The following is a 16,785-nucleotide window of genomic DNA, read 5'->3' as shown; positions in this document are numbered from 1 at the left end:
CGAACTGTGTAAAATTCTTAAAGAGATGGTGATACCAGACCACCATACCTGCCTCCTGAGACATCTGTATGCAGGTCAAGAAGCAACAATTAGAACAACAGGAAACAACAGACTGGTCCCAAATTGGGAAAGGAGTACGTCAGGGCTGTATATTGTCACCCTGCTTATTTAACTTATATGCAGAGTACATCATGAGAAATGCTGGGCTGGATGAAGCACAAGTTGGAATCAAGATTGCCGGGAGAAATATCAATAACCTCAGATATGCAGATGATACCACCCGTATGGAAGAAAGAAAAGAAGAAATAAAGAGATCTTGATGAAAGTGAAAGAGGAGAGTGAAAAAGTTGGCTTAAAACTCAACATTCAGAAAACCAAGATCATGGCATCCGGTCTCATCACTTCATGTCAAATAGATGGGGAAACAGTGGAAACAGTGACAGACTTTATTTTCTTGGGCTCAAAAATCACTGCAGATGGTGACTGCAGCCATGAAATTTAAAGATACTTGCTCCTCTGAAGTAAAGCTATGACCAACCTAGACAGCATATTAAAAAGCAGAGACATTACTTTGCTGACAAAGTTCCGTTTATCAAAGCTATAGTTTTTCCAGTAGTCATGTATGGATGTGAGAGTTGGACTATAAAGAAAGCTGAGTGCTGAAGAGTTGCTGCTTTTGAACAGTGGTGTTGGAGAAGACTCTTGAGAGTTCCTTGGACTGCAAGAAAATCCAACCAGTCAATCCTAAAGGAAATTAATCCTGAATATTCATTGGAAGTACTGATGCTGAAGAGAAGCTCCAATACTTTGGCCACCTGACACGAAAAACTGACTCATTGGAAAAGACCCTGATGCTGGGAAAGATTGAGGGTAGTAGGAGAAGGGGACAACAGAGAATGAAATGGTTGGATGGCATCACCAACTCGATGGACATGGGTTTGAGCAAACTCTGGGAGTTGGTGATGGACAAGGAATCCTGGCGTACTGCAGTCCATGGGGTGGCAAAGAGTCGGACACAACTGAGCAACTGAACTGAACTTGCTCCTCAATAGGCCGGGGATTGGAAACAAGAAATCTCTGCTGTAAATGATGTTGCTTGTTGATTCCAAAGCCTCTTATTTTTGAGATATATCATTCCTTTTTTAAAAACACACCAACACCTAAAGTGCTATAACAGCTATCTCAATTATGTCCAGTGGAATAACAAAAGAGAGTAATTTTGTTAGTGAAAGTGAAGTCGCTCAGTCGTGTCCGACTCTTTGCGACCTCATGGACCATAGCCTACCAGGCTCTGCGGTCCTTGGGATTTTCCAGGCAAGAATACTGGAGTGGGCTGTCATTTCCTTCTCCAGGGGATCTTCGCAACCCAGGGATCGAACCCGGGTCTCCTGCATTGCAGACAGACACTTTACCGTCTGAGCCACCAGGGAAGCCCAAATATTCCATTAAAGCCAAATGATGTTAAGCTGTCATCATAGCTAGTTAAGTCAAATACAAGCCACTATTATAGATCAGATAATGCTGACAAATAAAATAATATTAGTACATAGTACAGCAGGCTGACTACTCTTTAAATGTGAATGCTTGGACTGGTTGCAAGTGCTTCAGTAGATAGCACACCAGTCTTTAGATATTTGTAGATGTCTGCTGCCTCCAGGGATTGCCTGAGAAGGAAGTATGCCAATGAATGAATACCCAGCCATGCAAGAGAAAGGACATTTGTTTACCTTCACTTTTCAACCTTACAGATTATCCAGAAGGATCATCATCTCTTGCCGTGGAAACAGAAACATAGCAGCTTTTACATCTCCTGCATCTCTCAAACAGGTCAGTGTTCTGAGGGAGACACATAGAGAAATACCTGGACTGCTAAGAAGCAGTCTGGGGAGCTGAACTAGAAAAGGAGTAAGTTCTCACCTCTCAAGCAAGATGTTAAATTATTCTATCTTTTATTGTTAACATAAGCAGAAGTTCTATACATAAGTTCCCTGTGTAGTGTACTGAAAAAGATGCCCTTACTCCCTGCAAACTCACGTTATTAACTTTGCCTAAAAGACCCCAGGTATTCAGAAACAGTCAAACATCTCGTTTGGGTTTTTGCCTTCTTTTCCTGCTGCATTTCAGGTCTCTGAAATGAAAAAGATTACACATAGGTGTGTGTGGGTTGTTTTGTTTTTTTTTTTTTTTTGCCTGACTCCATTATGTCAGTTATAAACCTACTCTTACCCATAAACAAGCAAAGAGCACAATCCCTACACTCCCATTCTCTCAAAATGCTATTAATTTGTTCATCAGTGGTAGGCAGCCTTACACATGGGATTCTCTTTGACCTAATGAAAAGCTAAACAGCCTTCCCTTTGCAACATTCACAGGTAAATAAACTCAATGTAATTTAGTATCAAAGCAAAGTTTTTAGTAAAAAAAAATACCGTGGAGCTTGAACTGATCTGATAAGCCTCCAGTTCTATTCCCATGAAAAATCTGGCAATTATTCAGAGGCCATCAATCTGTTGGCTCTCAGGTCTTCACTTCTCTACCTTACAGAACCCTACTGTGAACCAATATAGATGCTATATAAATTTTCTATATGCCAGTCACTTTGCTGTGTACTTGACATATGTTATCTAATTTAATGCTCACATCAGCTCTTCAAGGTGAATGTTACTATCCCCATTTTAATGAGAAACCTGAAGTCCAAAGAAGTTAAACCACCTATCTAGCTACTATGTAAATAACCTAACATTGCAACTGAGGTCTTTCTGACTTCAGATCATGCCCTTTCTAATATAGTACTACATTTAAAAACGTGATTTGCTATATTTACTGTGCACCTTCACTTATACTTAAAGGTTTAAAAGAGGAAAGAATTAAATCTGTTTTCTTATCCAAAGTCCTAATGAAATGTTTGACACTTGTGTGGTAATAGTACTTAGATTTCAGTTATCCATGGTGTCTATCTCCCTAATTTTCTTATTTTAGCATTTTACTATGGGTATTCTTTGACATATTAATAGATGTTAACAGGGAAAAGTTATTTGGTGAAATAAATTTAGGAAACCCGTCATCCATATTAGAGAATTATCTTTACCATAGGAATTATGCAAATAAGTTTTGTCACTCTCCAAGAGGAGATTGTAGTAGCCCCCTGAAGTTACTTGATTGAACTTATTTTCTTATATGCAGATCATGGAACTTTGTCTTTAGTGCAGTACTTGTCAAGATTGATAATATGCTAAGGAGTTTTGTGAATCCCCAAAAGAGGAATAAGTTTTTTCAAAATTTATATGACCATGCCCTTTTTTCATAATATCTTGGGTAAATATGAAGCCATAAAAATACATTTTAATGATTCTCTAGGTAAGCAAAATTGCCTTTAAGCAATGCTTTTCCCATTGCACCCTGTTCAAATAAATTAACTGATCAATTTTGTGGGAACAACATATGTTCTAATAATAGAAAACTGTTTGTGAACACGAGAAGGCAGAATGGCACAATCATTTCAAAGTTTATCAACATATTAAGAATTATACATAGTCACTACAGTGATGTTTGTGAAAGCTCCAAATGGCAAACAACTTGAATGTCTATCAATAGGAGAATGGTTGAATAAGTTATGTATTTCTAACTTATTAGATATTTTATACATGGTTTTCTTGTTTTTATTTTAAAAGTTTTAAAAATTAAAAAATAAAGGATAAAGTGAATACCTCTCTATTTACAACTTATGATTAACAAAGGCTAGCATATTTTTTTCATTTTTTCTCAAATTTTTATGTATAAAAAAATTATTGCCATAATTTTTTACACTCAAAAACACTGATTCTCTATATTTTCTTTGAAAGAAAAAGTCAAATTTGGAGAAACGTTTGCAAAATATGTAACACACAAATTTTTTTGTAACACACAATTTAGCATCCTCAATTTACAAAGATCTTACAAATTAGTAAAAGAAGGAACAACACAACAGTTGGAAATTCTGCAAAGGTTGAGAATAATCAACAAAATAAAAGTTAAAAAAACATGAAAATTACTCAACTTCAGTAGAAAAAAATACAAATTAAAATAACCCTAGATATTAATTTTTGTCTACTAAAGAAGCCAATTTTTATAATGTTGGCAAGAAAAGGTGCTGATGATATAAGGTTAAATTCACAGATAATTTTTTGAGGGAAAAATATATAACATATATAAAAACCTTAATATTTCATGTAATTTTATCTGATAACTACATTTTAGAAATGTATTTTAATTTTAATGAAGTCATCAGAGATCTACATGACTATTCATCATCAATTTATTATAATACCAGAAAATTGAAAACAAAATTAAATATCTAACAATATAAGAATGGTAAAATAAATTACCAAATAATTATGGTAAACTATTATATACTGTCAAAAGTAATTATTTTGAAGAATAATTCATAAGATTATGTGAAAAAGCTGTATGAGTGCAGTTTAATTCTGAAAAGTTTACTGAGATATAGTTCACATACCATGTAATTTGACCACAACAGTGTACAATTCAGTGGTTTTTTGGATATTCACAGTCATATAACCATTACCAAAATCAATTTTAGACCATTTTCATTGCCTACAAAAGAAACCCCATACTCATTACTAGTTACTCCCCATACCTCCACTCCCACCTATAGGAAACCACTAATCTACTTTCTATCTCTATAGATTTGCCTAATCTGGACATTCCATATAATCCATGATTCCATGGAATCATACAATATGTGATCTTTTGGAAGAAAGCATGTGTAAATCAAATATTTGATAGGAGATTTGTATGCAGAATACATCAATATAAAGAGCTCTTACAATTCTATGGTAAAAAGATGATACATATTTTAATGAGCAAGGGATTTGAATAGACATTTCTCCACATACAAGTGACCAATAAGCACATGAAAAGATGCTTAACATCATTACCTATTAAGGAATGCAAGTCAAAACAACAAGATACTATTTAATAACCACTAGAATGGCTATTGTCATTGTTGTTCAGTCGCTAAGTCATATCTGATTCTTTTGCACATCCATGGACCATACCCAACCAGGTTCCTCCATCCATGGAATTTCCTGGTGGCTCAGTGGTAAAGAATCCGCTTGCCAATGCAGGAGATACAGATTCAACTTCTGGGACAGGAAGCTCCCCTGGAGAAGGAAATGGCAACCTAGTCCAGTATTCTTGCCTGGAAAATCCCATGGACAGAGAAGCCTGGTGGGCCACAGTCCATGGGGTTGCTAAAGACTTAGTGACTAAACAACAACAGAGGATGGCTATAATCCAGAAGACAGATAATAACAAGTGTTGGTGAGGATTCGGAGAAATTGGAACCTTCATGCACTTCTGGTGGCAGTACAGAATGGTGCAGTCACTTTGGAAAACAGTTTGGAAGTCCTTTAGTATGTTAAACATAAAATTACCATTGTTGTTATTCACTTACCAAGTCATGTCCAACTCTTTGTGACCCCATGGACCACAGCATGCCAGGCCTCTCTGTCCCTCACCATCTCCCAGAGTTTGCCCAAGTTCATGTCCATTGTTCATGTCTACAATTACCATACGCCCCAACAATTCCACTTCTTTGTATATAACCAAGAAAAATGAAAATCATATGCCCAAACAAAAACTCCTGCATGAATGGTCACAGCAGCACTATTCATAATACCCAAAAAATGGAAACAACACTAATATCCATCTACTGATAAATAGATAAACAAAATGTGGCATATCTGTACAATGGAATGCCATTTGGCAACCAAAGAAATGCATGCTACAACATGGAATAGACCTTGAAAACATTATAGAATAGTATTTTTAATTTTAATTTAAAATTTTTAACTATTAAAATATATCTATATATGTAGGAAAACACTGAAAGGAATTATACCAAAATATAAGTAAAAACAAACTTTTTACATGGGTTACTTCCTTCTCTGTCAAGCCTTAACACTTCAACCTCTCTCTCGGCAATATTCTTTTCTCCCTAACTTCATTGCTTTAGCCAGCAAAAATCCAAACTCCATATCCAATCCAGCCATCTGCTTTCTCCATTTCTATACTCAGGCTGCTGAGAACTACTACAAAAATAATACAACTGGTTATAAATACTCACTGCAACTGATTAGAAATAACACAGCTGAGACTACACATTTGTGCCTTCAACTTAAACTGATCTGATAAGTTTTCACTGTTTACCAGTAGTTCTTTCCTTTGTTAACCACAACTTCATATAATCTGTCTTATCACTGTCATTCCACACATCATGCTGCTAAATCGCTTCAGTCGTGTCCGACTCTGTGTGACCCCATAGTTGGCAGCCCACTAGGCTCCTCTGTCCCTGGGATTCTCCAGGCAAGAATGCTAGAGTGGATTGCCATTTCCTTCTCCAGTGCATGAAAGTGAAAAGTAAAAGTGAAGTCTCTCAGTCATGCCTGACTCTTAGCGACCCCATGGACTGCAGCCTACAAGGCTCTTCCGTCCATGGGATTTTCCAGGCAAGAATACTGGAGTGGGTTGCCATTGCCTTCTCCACCTAACACATGAAATAGGGCTAAGAAAGGAAATAAAAGTCACTAATTGGAAAAGAAGAAGTAAAATTATCTCTATTTTCAGATGTCATGATTGTCTACATAATCTACAAAAACTCCTAGAACTAATGAGTAAGTTTATCAAGTTCACAGCACACAATATCAATGGACAAACATCTGTTATATTCCTATATACTAGCATTGCACAATTGGGAAACCAAAATCAAAAACACAATACCATTCACAATAACTTCAAAAAAGGTAAATAACTAGATATATATTTAACAAATCATACATAATATCTATATGCTGAAACTTATAAAACATTGATAAAAAAGCCATGGAAGACCTAAATAAACAGAGATATATACTATGCTTATGGGTCAGAAGATTCTGTGTAATTAAGATATCAATACTCCCAAAATTGATAGACATTTAATATAATCCTAATTCAGATTTTAATTTTAGTTAAAGTTTTTTGTATAAATAGAGAAGCTGACACTAAAATTTATATGTAAAAGTAAGGAAACTAGAATAGTCAAAACAATTCTGAAAAAAATACAAAATTAAAGGACTCAAACTTCCAATTTTAAGACATACTATAAAGCTATAGTAGTCAAGACAGTGTAATACTGACCAAAGGAACAGACCTATGAACCAATGGAACAGAATAAAAAATAAACTACATAGACAGACCCATAAAGATGCTCAACTGATTTTTACACAAAGATACAATGGTAATTCAGTGAAGAACATACAGTCTTCAACAAACAGTGATAGAATAATTGGACATAGCTACACCTACAGCTCACAACATGTACAAAATTTAATTCAAAATGATCATACACCTAAATGCAAAACTGTAAAAATCTCAGAAGAAAATTTAGGAGAAAATCTTTATTACTTTGAGTTAAGTAAATAGTTCTTAGATATGACATCAAAAGTATTATACCTGAAAGAAAAAAATTACAAGTTGGACTTCAACAAAATTAAAAGTGTATTCTCTGACAAAATCATTGTTAAGAGAATAAAAAGACAGGCCACTGACTGAGAGAAAATATTTGCAAAACACATGTCTGATAACGGACTTGTATGTAGATTATGTTAAAGGTTCTAAAATCTCAAAAGTAAGAAAGCAAACACAATAAAATAATGAGCAAAAGGTTTGAATGGATATTTCACCAAAAGTGGAAATAAGCATAAGAAAAAATGCTTAATGGGGTGGCCAAAATGACAGAGTAGGAACACCCTGATCGCATCTCCTCTGATGGACACAGCAAAATTACAACTACTTATAGAGTAGCTATCTCTGAGAATGACCTGAAGACTAGCAGCAAATTTTCCCAAAACTAAAGACATAAAGAAGGAACCACAATGAGACAGGTGGGAGGGGCAGAGGCAGTATAGCCAGGACCTACACCTTCAGGTGAGTGACCCACAAATGGGAGAAATATAACAATCATAGAAATTCTCCCCAAGGAGCAAGGGAACTGATTCCCAAATCAGTCTCCCCAGCCTGGAGATCCTACACTGGCAAGATGAGCTCACAGAACATCTAACATTGAAAACTACCAGGAATTAGGGTGAAAGAGCTGGAAAGCTATAGGAAACAGACTTTGCTCTTAAAAGGCACACAAAAAATCCCACATACCCGAAGTCCAAGGATAGAAGCAGTAGTTTGAAAGAAGCCTGGGTCAGACCCACTTGTTGATCTTGGAGAGACTCCTGGAGAGACAGAGGGCAACTACTACTCACCCTGGGGAATGGAGACAGTGGTGGCAGCCATTTGGAGTACCTTATTCGGATAACACCAGCACTGGGAATCATCATTTTGGAATCCTCCTACCAGCCTGTTTGCACTGAGGACTCAGCCTCACCCAATAACAGGTTGGCACCAGCACCAAGTCCCCTCAAGCCACACAATCACAGGGATTTCTAACTCCACCTACCAGTAGGCTGGCAGCAGCTTCAACCCCCCCCCCCCCCCCCCCCACCCCCGCCCAGGGCACAGAGCCAACTATGTGGGAAACCTATCCCACATTTCAGTAGGCCCACAGCCACTGCAGAAGGCATGGCCTCATAGCTAACTATACTGGGATCAAGACCTACCCACGTGCACACCCACAGTATTTAGCCTTGCCCCAAGAGAAGGGCACATGCAGCCCACATAGGAGGCACCCCTAGAACATATAGCACTGGTGATGTGAGGGGAGCACGCTGCTGGGCTCCATAAGACGTCTCCTATATAAGGTCACTTTTCCAAGATCAAGAAACATAACCAATCTACCAAACACATAGAAATAAAAATAGCAAATTAGGCAAAATGAACTGACAGAAGGATTTGTTCCAAACAAAGGAACAAGATGAAACCCCAGAAGAAGAGCTAAATGAGATGAAGATAAGCAAACTACCTGATAAAGAGTTCAAAGTAATCATCAGAAAGATGTTCAACAAACTCGTGAGATGAATGGGTTAACACAGTGAAATTTTCAACAAAGGGTTAGAAAATATAAAGAAGAAACAAATACATTTGAAGAATATAATAGCTTAAATAAAAAACCACTAGAAGGAGTCAACAATATATTAGATGACACAGCAGAATGGATCAGCAATCTGGATGACACATAGTAGAAATCACACAAGCTGAAGAGGAAAAAGAAAACAGAGCTTTAAAAGGGGGGGAAATTGTTGAAGAGACCTCTGAGACAACATCAGCATACTACATTTTCATTATATGGGTCACAGAAAGAAGAGATAAAGGGTTAGAGAACTTATTTGAAGAAGTAATGCTTGAAAACTTCCCTAACCTGGGAAAGGAAACAGACAACCAGATCCAGAAAACACAGAGCATCCCAAATGAGATGAATTCAAAGAAGTACACACCAAGACAACATTATATTTAAAGGGAAAAATTAAAACAAGAATCTTAAAAGCAGCAAGGGAAAGCAATGTGCTATATACAAGGGAACTCACATAAAGCTATCATCTGACTTTTCAGAAGAAACTCTGCAGTCCAAAAGGGATTGACACAATATATTCAAAATGATGAAAAGAAAAAAGTTACAACCAAGACTGCTCTACCATTCAGAATTCTCATTCAGATTTAAACAAGTGATCAATAATTTTTCAGACAAGCAGAAGTAGAAAGAGTTCAGCACCACCAAACCAGGTTAAGAAGAAAAGTTAAAGGCACTCCTCTAAGCAAAAAAAGGAGGAAGGGGACACATGTATTCCTATAACCGATTCATGTTGATGTATGACAAAAATGATCAAAATATTCCGCAATATGTAAGGTAAATGCTAACAAGTATGAAAGTGTCCCACAATAATAGTGGGAGACTTTAATACTCCCACTCACACCTATGGACAGATCAACTAAACAGAAAATTAGCAAGGAAATGCAAACTTTAAATGATACAATGGACCAGTTAGACCTAATTGATATCTATAAGACTTTCACCCCAAAACAATGAATTTCACCTTTTTCTCAAGAGCACACGGAAGCTTGTCCAGGATAGATCACATCCTGGGCCATAAATCTCGCCTTGGTAAATTAAAAAATAAAATAAAATAATTCCAAGCATCTTTTCTGATCACAATGTGGTAAGATTAGATGTCAACTACATGGGAAAAAAAAAAACTATTAAACATACAAACGTATGGAGGATAAATAACACTCTTCTGAATAACCAACAATCCACAGAAGAAATCAAAAAAGAAATCAATATATGCATAGAAACAAATGAAAATGAAAACACAACAATCCAAAACCTGTGGGATTCAGTAAAAGCAGTGCTAAGGGAAAGAGTCATAGCAATACAAGCTTACCTCAAGAAATAAGAGAAAAATCAAATAAATAATCCTAACTCTACACCTAAAGCAACTAGAAAAAGAAGAAACGAAGCACCCCAGGGTTAGTAGAAGGAAAGAAATCATAAAAATTAGGGCAGAAATAAATGCAAAAGAAACAAAAGAGACCATAGCAAAAATCAACAAAGCTAAAGGCTGGTTCTTTGAGAAGATAAATAAAATAGACAAACCATTAGCCAGACTCAACAAGAAAACAAGGGAGAAGAATCAAATCCGCAAAATTAGAAATGAAAATGGAGAAATCACAACAGACAACACACAAATACAAAGGATCATAAGAGACTACTATCAGCAACTATATGCCAATAAAATGAACAACTTGGAAGAAATAGACAAATTCCTAGAAAAGTATAACTTTCCAAAACTGAACCAGGAAGAAATAGAATATCTTAACAGACCCATAACAACCACAGTAATCGAAACTGTAATCAGAAATCTTCCAAAAAAAAAAAAAAAAAGCCCAGGCTTCACAGCTGAATTTTACCAAAAATTTAGAGAAGAGCTAACACCTATCCTATTCAAACTCTTCCAGAAAATGGCAGCGGAAGGTAAACTTCCAAACTCATTCTATGAGGCCACCATCACTGTAATACCAAAATCTGACAAACATGTCACAAAAAAAAGAAAACTACAGGCCAATTTCACTGATGAACATAGATGCAAAAATCCTTAACAAAATTCTAGCAAACAGAATCCAACAACATATTAAAAAGTTCATACATCGTGACCAAGTGGGCTTTATCCCAGGGATGCAAGAATTATTCAGTATTCACAAATCAATCAATGTGATATGCCACATTAACAAATTGAAAGATAAAAACCATATGATTGTCTCAATGCTGCTGCTGCTGCTAAGTCACTTCAGTCGTTTCCGACTCATGTGCGACCCCATAAACAGCAGTGCACCAGCTCCTCTGCCCCTGGGATTCTCCAGGCAAGAACACTGGAATGGGTTGCCATTTCCTTCTCCAATGCATGCATGCATGCTAAGTCACTTCAGTTCTGTCCAACTTTGTGCGACCTTATGGACAGCAGCCCACCAGGCTCCTCTGTCCACAGGACTTGCCAGGAAAGAATACTGGAGTTGGTTGCCATTTCCTTCTCCAGATTATCTCAATAGATGCAGAGAAAGCCTTTGACAAAATTCAACATCCATTTATGATAAAACCCCTCCAGAATGCAGGAATAAAAGGAACATACCTCAACATAATAAAAGGCATATATGATAAACCCACAGCAAACATCATCCTCAGTGGTGAAAAAATGAAAGCATTTCCCCTAAACTCAGGAACAAGACAAGGGTTCCCACTCTCACCACTACTATTCAACATAGTTTTGGACATTTTAGCCACAGCAATCAGCAAGAAAAATAAATAAAAGGAATCCAGGTTGGAAAAGAAGAAATAAAACTCTCACTGTTTGCAGATGACATGATCCTCTATATAGAAAACCCTAAAGACTCCACCAGAAAATTACTAGAGCTAATCAGTAAATATAGTAAAGTTTCAGAATATAAAATCAACACACAGAAATCCCTTGCATTCCTATACACTAACAATGAGAGAACAGAAAGTGAAAATAAGGAAACAATTCCATTCACCATTGCAACTAAAAGAATCAAATACTTAGGAATAATTCGACCTAAAAGAAACAAAACACCTATCTATAGAAAACTATAAAACACTGATGAAAGAAATCAAGGATGACACAATAATACTACCCAAAGCCATCTATAGATTCAATGCAATCCCTATCAAGCTACCCACGGTATTTTTCACAGAACTAGAGCAAATAATTTCACAATTTGTATGGAAATACAAAAAAAAAAAAACTTGAATAGCCAAAGCAATCTTGAGAAAGAAGAATGGAACTGGAGGACTCAACCTGCCTGAATTCAGACTATACTACCAAGCTACAGTCATCAAGATAGTATGGTACTGCACAAACACAGAAACATAGATCAATGGAACAAAGTAGAAATCCCAGAGATAAATCCATGCACCTATGGACACCTTAACTTTGACAAAGGAGGCAAGAATATACAAAGGGGAAAAAACAATCTCTTTAACAAGTGGTTCTGGGAAAACTGGTCAACCACTTGTAAAGGAATGAAACTAGATCACTTTCTAACACCATACACAAAAATAAATTCAAAATGGATTAAAGATCTAAACATAAGACCAGAAACTATAAAACTCCTTGAGAAAAACATAGGCAAAACACTCTCTGACATAAATCACAGCAGGATCCTCTATGACCCACCTCCCAGAGTAATGGAAATAAAAGCAAAAATAAACAAATGGGACCTAATTGAACTTAAAAGCTTTTGCACAACGAAAGAAACTATAAGCAAGGTGAAAAGACAGCCTTCAGAATGGGAGAAAATAACAGCAAATGAAGCAACTGACAAAGAATTAATCTCAAAAATATACAAGCAACCTATGCAGCTCAATTCCAGAAAAATAAACAACCCAATCAAAATATGGGCCAAAGAACTAAACAGACATTTCTCCAAAGAAGACATACAGATAGCTAACAAACACCTGAAAAAATGCTCAACATCACTCATTATCAGAGAAATGCAAATCAAAACCACAATGAGGTACCATCTCATGCCTGTCAGAATGACTGCTATCAAAAAGTCTACAAACAATAAATGCTGGAGAGGGTATGGAACAAAGGGAACCCTCTTACACTGTTGGTGGGAATGCAAACTAGTACAGCCACTATGGAGAACAGTGTGGAGATTCCCTAAAAAACTGTAAACAGAACTGCCATATGACCCAGCAATCCCATTGCTGGGCATACACACTGAGGAAACCAGAACTGAAAGAGATACGTGTACCCCAATGTTCATCACAGCACTGTTTACAATAGCCAGGACATGGAAGCAACCTAGATGTCCATCAGCAGATGAATGGATAAGAAAGCTGTGTTACATATACACAATGGAATATTACTCAGCCATTAAAAAGAATACATTTGAATCAGTTCTAATGAGGTGGATGAAACTGGAGCCTATTATACAGAGTGAAAAACAGCAATACAGTATACTAACGCATATATATGGAATTTAGAAAGATAGTAATGATGACCCTATATGCGAGACAGCAAAAGAGACACAGATGTAAAGAACAGACTTTTGGACTCTGTGGGAGAAGGTCGGGTGGGATAATTTGAGAGCATAGCACTGAAACATGTATATTATCATATGTAAAACAGATCGTCAGCCCAGGTTCGATGCATGATACAGGGTGCTCAGGGCTGGTGCACTGGGATGACCCTGAGGGATGGGATGGGGAACACATGTACACCCATGGCTGATTCATGTCAATGTATGGCAAAATCAATATAATATTTTAAAGTAATTAGCCTCCAATTAAAATAAATAAATTTTATAAAACTATCATAATAATGTAAAGTAATTATGCTCCAATTATATAAATAAATAAATTTTTTTAAAGGCCACAACTAGAAAGAAAAATATCTTATTGGTAAAGGCAAACGTGCAGTAAAGGTAGTAGAATAACCAGTTGTAAAGCTAGTAGGAAGGTTAAAAGACAAAAGTAATAAAATCATCCATATCTACAAAATGTAGTTGTGGAATACACAAAACAAAAAGATGTAAAATATAATGTCATAAACAATAACAATGGGGGTAGGAGGAGTAAAAATATATGATGGTTATAATTTATTTTAACTTAAAAGGACATCAACTTAATCATATAGAGAGAGAGAGGAAGGGGAAGAGAGAGAGAGTGTGTGTTATCTATGAACCTCATGGTAATTACAAACTAAAACCATATAATAGATACATACACAAAAAAGAGAAACATTAAAGATAGTTGTTAAATCATAGGGAATACAGCAAAAGAAGAAGGAAACAACAAGAACAACAAAAGAACTACAAAACAACCCCCAAACAGTTAACAAAATGGCAATATGTATGTACCTATCAATAGTGACTTTAAATGTAGATGGATTAAATGCTTTACTCTAAAGACATACAGTGACTGAGTGGATTAAAACAAAACAAAACAAAACACAAGACCCATATATATGCTATCTAAAGGAGATTCAACTTCAGACTAAAATTAAGGAGATGAAAAAATGTATTCCATGCAAATAGAAACTGAAAACTGGGGTAGCAGTACTTATATCAGACAGAACAGACTTTTAAAACAACATGTGTAACAAGAGACAAAGGAGGACATCACATAATGATAAATGGATCAATTCAACAATGAGATATACCAATCATAAATATATATGTACTCAAAATAGTAGCATCTAAATACATAAAGCAAATATTAATAAACATAAAGGAGACAGTAACAACAATTTTAGGGAAGTTTACCACCCCACTTACATCAAATCAGACGGTAAAGCGTCTGCCCGCAATGCAGGAGACCAGGGTTCGATTCCTGGGTTGGAAAGATCCCCTGGAGAAGGAAATGGCAATCCACTGCAGCACTCTTGCCTGGAAAATCCCATGGATGGAGGAGCCTGATAGGCTACAGTCCATGGGGTTGCAAAGAGTCGGACACGACTGAGCGACTTCACTCACTTACATCAACAGGTAGACCATCCACACACAAAATCAATAAAGAAACACTGGCCATAAATATGAATGTTTTAATAATATTGTAATAACTTTGTAGGGCAATAGATGGTTACTAGACTTATCATACTGATAGTTTCATAATATATGCAAATATCAAATCACCAGGTAGTACATTGAAGCTAACATAATATTGTATATCAATAATATTTTAATTAAATTAAAATTGATTGTGAATATTCCAAGAAATTAATGCCAAAAGTCTTTGTTAAAATATAAATAAAGAGTCATTCACATTTGAAAATTGGTAATATGGCAATGGAGTTATTTTTAAAAGATAGCTATCCATTAGGGGCAGTGGGCAGAAAAATTGCTCAGTATCACTAGCCATTAGGAAAATTCAAATTAAAACCACAAGGAGATTCCTTTACACCCATACTTGAATGGGCTCTTTTTTTTTTTTAATGTAGTGATAATTCCAAGTGCTGTCAAAGATGCAGAAGAATTGGAATTCTCATACTAGTGGGAATTCTCATTTCTAGTGGGAATGCAAAATAGCACAGGTACTCTGCAAAATAGTTTGTCAGGTCTTTATAAAATTTCTTACAATGTTAAACACACATATACCATATGACCCTGTAATGCTACTCCTGAATATTTCCCCTAGAAAATGAAAACTTGTGTTCACACAAAAAAGTATATATGGATGGTTATAACAGCTTTATTGATATCAAATCAAACCTATAAAACAACACAAATGTCCTTCAATGGATAAAAGAGTAAACAAAGTATACTTCTCAGAAATGAAAAGTAATGAACAATTGATACTTACAGCAACATAGTAAACAATGCAAAGAAATAGAAGAAAACAATACAATGAGAAAGACTAGAAAACTCTTCAAGAAAATTTAAGATATCAAGGGAATATTTCATGCGAGGATGGTCATAATAAAGGACAGAAACAGTAAGGACCTAACAGAAGCAAAGAGATTAAGAAAAGATGGCAAGAATACACAGAAGAACTACACCAAAAAAGGTCTTAATGATAGGGATGACCACGATGGTGTGATCACTCACCTAGAGCCAGACATCCCAGAGTGTGAAGTCAAGTGGGCCTTGGGAAGCACTCCTATGAACAAAGCTAGTGGAGGTGATGGAATTCCAAATGAGCTATTTCAAATCCTAAAAGATGCTGCTGTGAAAGTGTTGCACTCAATATGCAAGCAAATTTGGAAAACTCAGCAGTGGCCACAAAACTGGAAAAGGTCAGTTTTCATTCCAATCCCAAAGAGCAATGCCAAAGAAGGTTCACACTACTGCACAACTGTGCTCATTTCACATGTTTGCGAGGTAATGCTCAAAATCCTTCGAGCTAAGCTTCAGCAGAACATTAACTGAGAACTTCCAGATATGTACAAGCTGGGTTTAGAAAAGTCAAAGGAACCACAGATCAAATTGCCAACATCTGTTGGATCATAGAGAAGCAAGAGAGTTACAGAAAAACATCTACTTCTGCTTCATTAACTATGCTAATGCGTTTGACTATGTGGATCACAACAAACTGTGGACAGTTCTTAAAGAGATGGGAATACCAGACCACCTTACCTGTTTCCTGAGAAACCTGTATGCAGGTCGAGAAGCAACAGTTAGAACCAGACATAGAACAATGGACTGGTTCAAAATTGGGAAAAGAGTACAACAAGGCTGTATATTGTTACCTTGCTTGTTTAACATATGCAGAATGTATCATCCAAATACCAGGCTGGATGAATCACAATCTGGAATTAAGATTGCTGGGAGAAATAACAACCT

At 36.2% G+C, this 16,785-nt stretch overlaps 1 protein-coding gene across 1 annotated transcript in view; it reads left to right on the top strand.

Moving 5' to 3' along the window:
- ZDHHC15 (zinc finger DHHC-type palmitoyltransferase 15) overlaps positions 1–16,785 on the top strand; it is a 116,213-nt gene that overhangs the window by 91,106 nt on the left and 8,322 nt on the right. Inside the window, exon 11 of the mRNA XM_004022206.6 lies at positions 1,749–1,827. Coding sequence (XP_004022255.1) covers positions 1,749–1,795 — 47 coding nt within the window. The 3' untranslated portion in view covers positions 1,796–1,827. The remainder of the gene's footprint in view (positions 1–1,748; positions 1,828–16,785) is intronic.

This window comes from Ovis aries, chromosome X (assembly GCF_016772045.2).
Source record: "Ovis aries strain OAR_USU_Benz2616 breed Rambouillet chromosome X, ARS-UI_Ramb_v3.0, whole genome shotgun sequence".
Lineage (NCBI taxonomy): Eukaryota > Metazoa > Chordata > Mammalia > Artiodactyla > Bovidae > Ovis > Ovis aries.
This window is presented reverse-complemented; position numbering and strand designations above follow the sequence as displayed.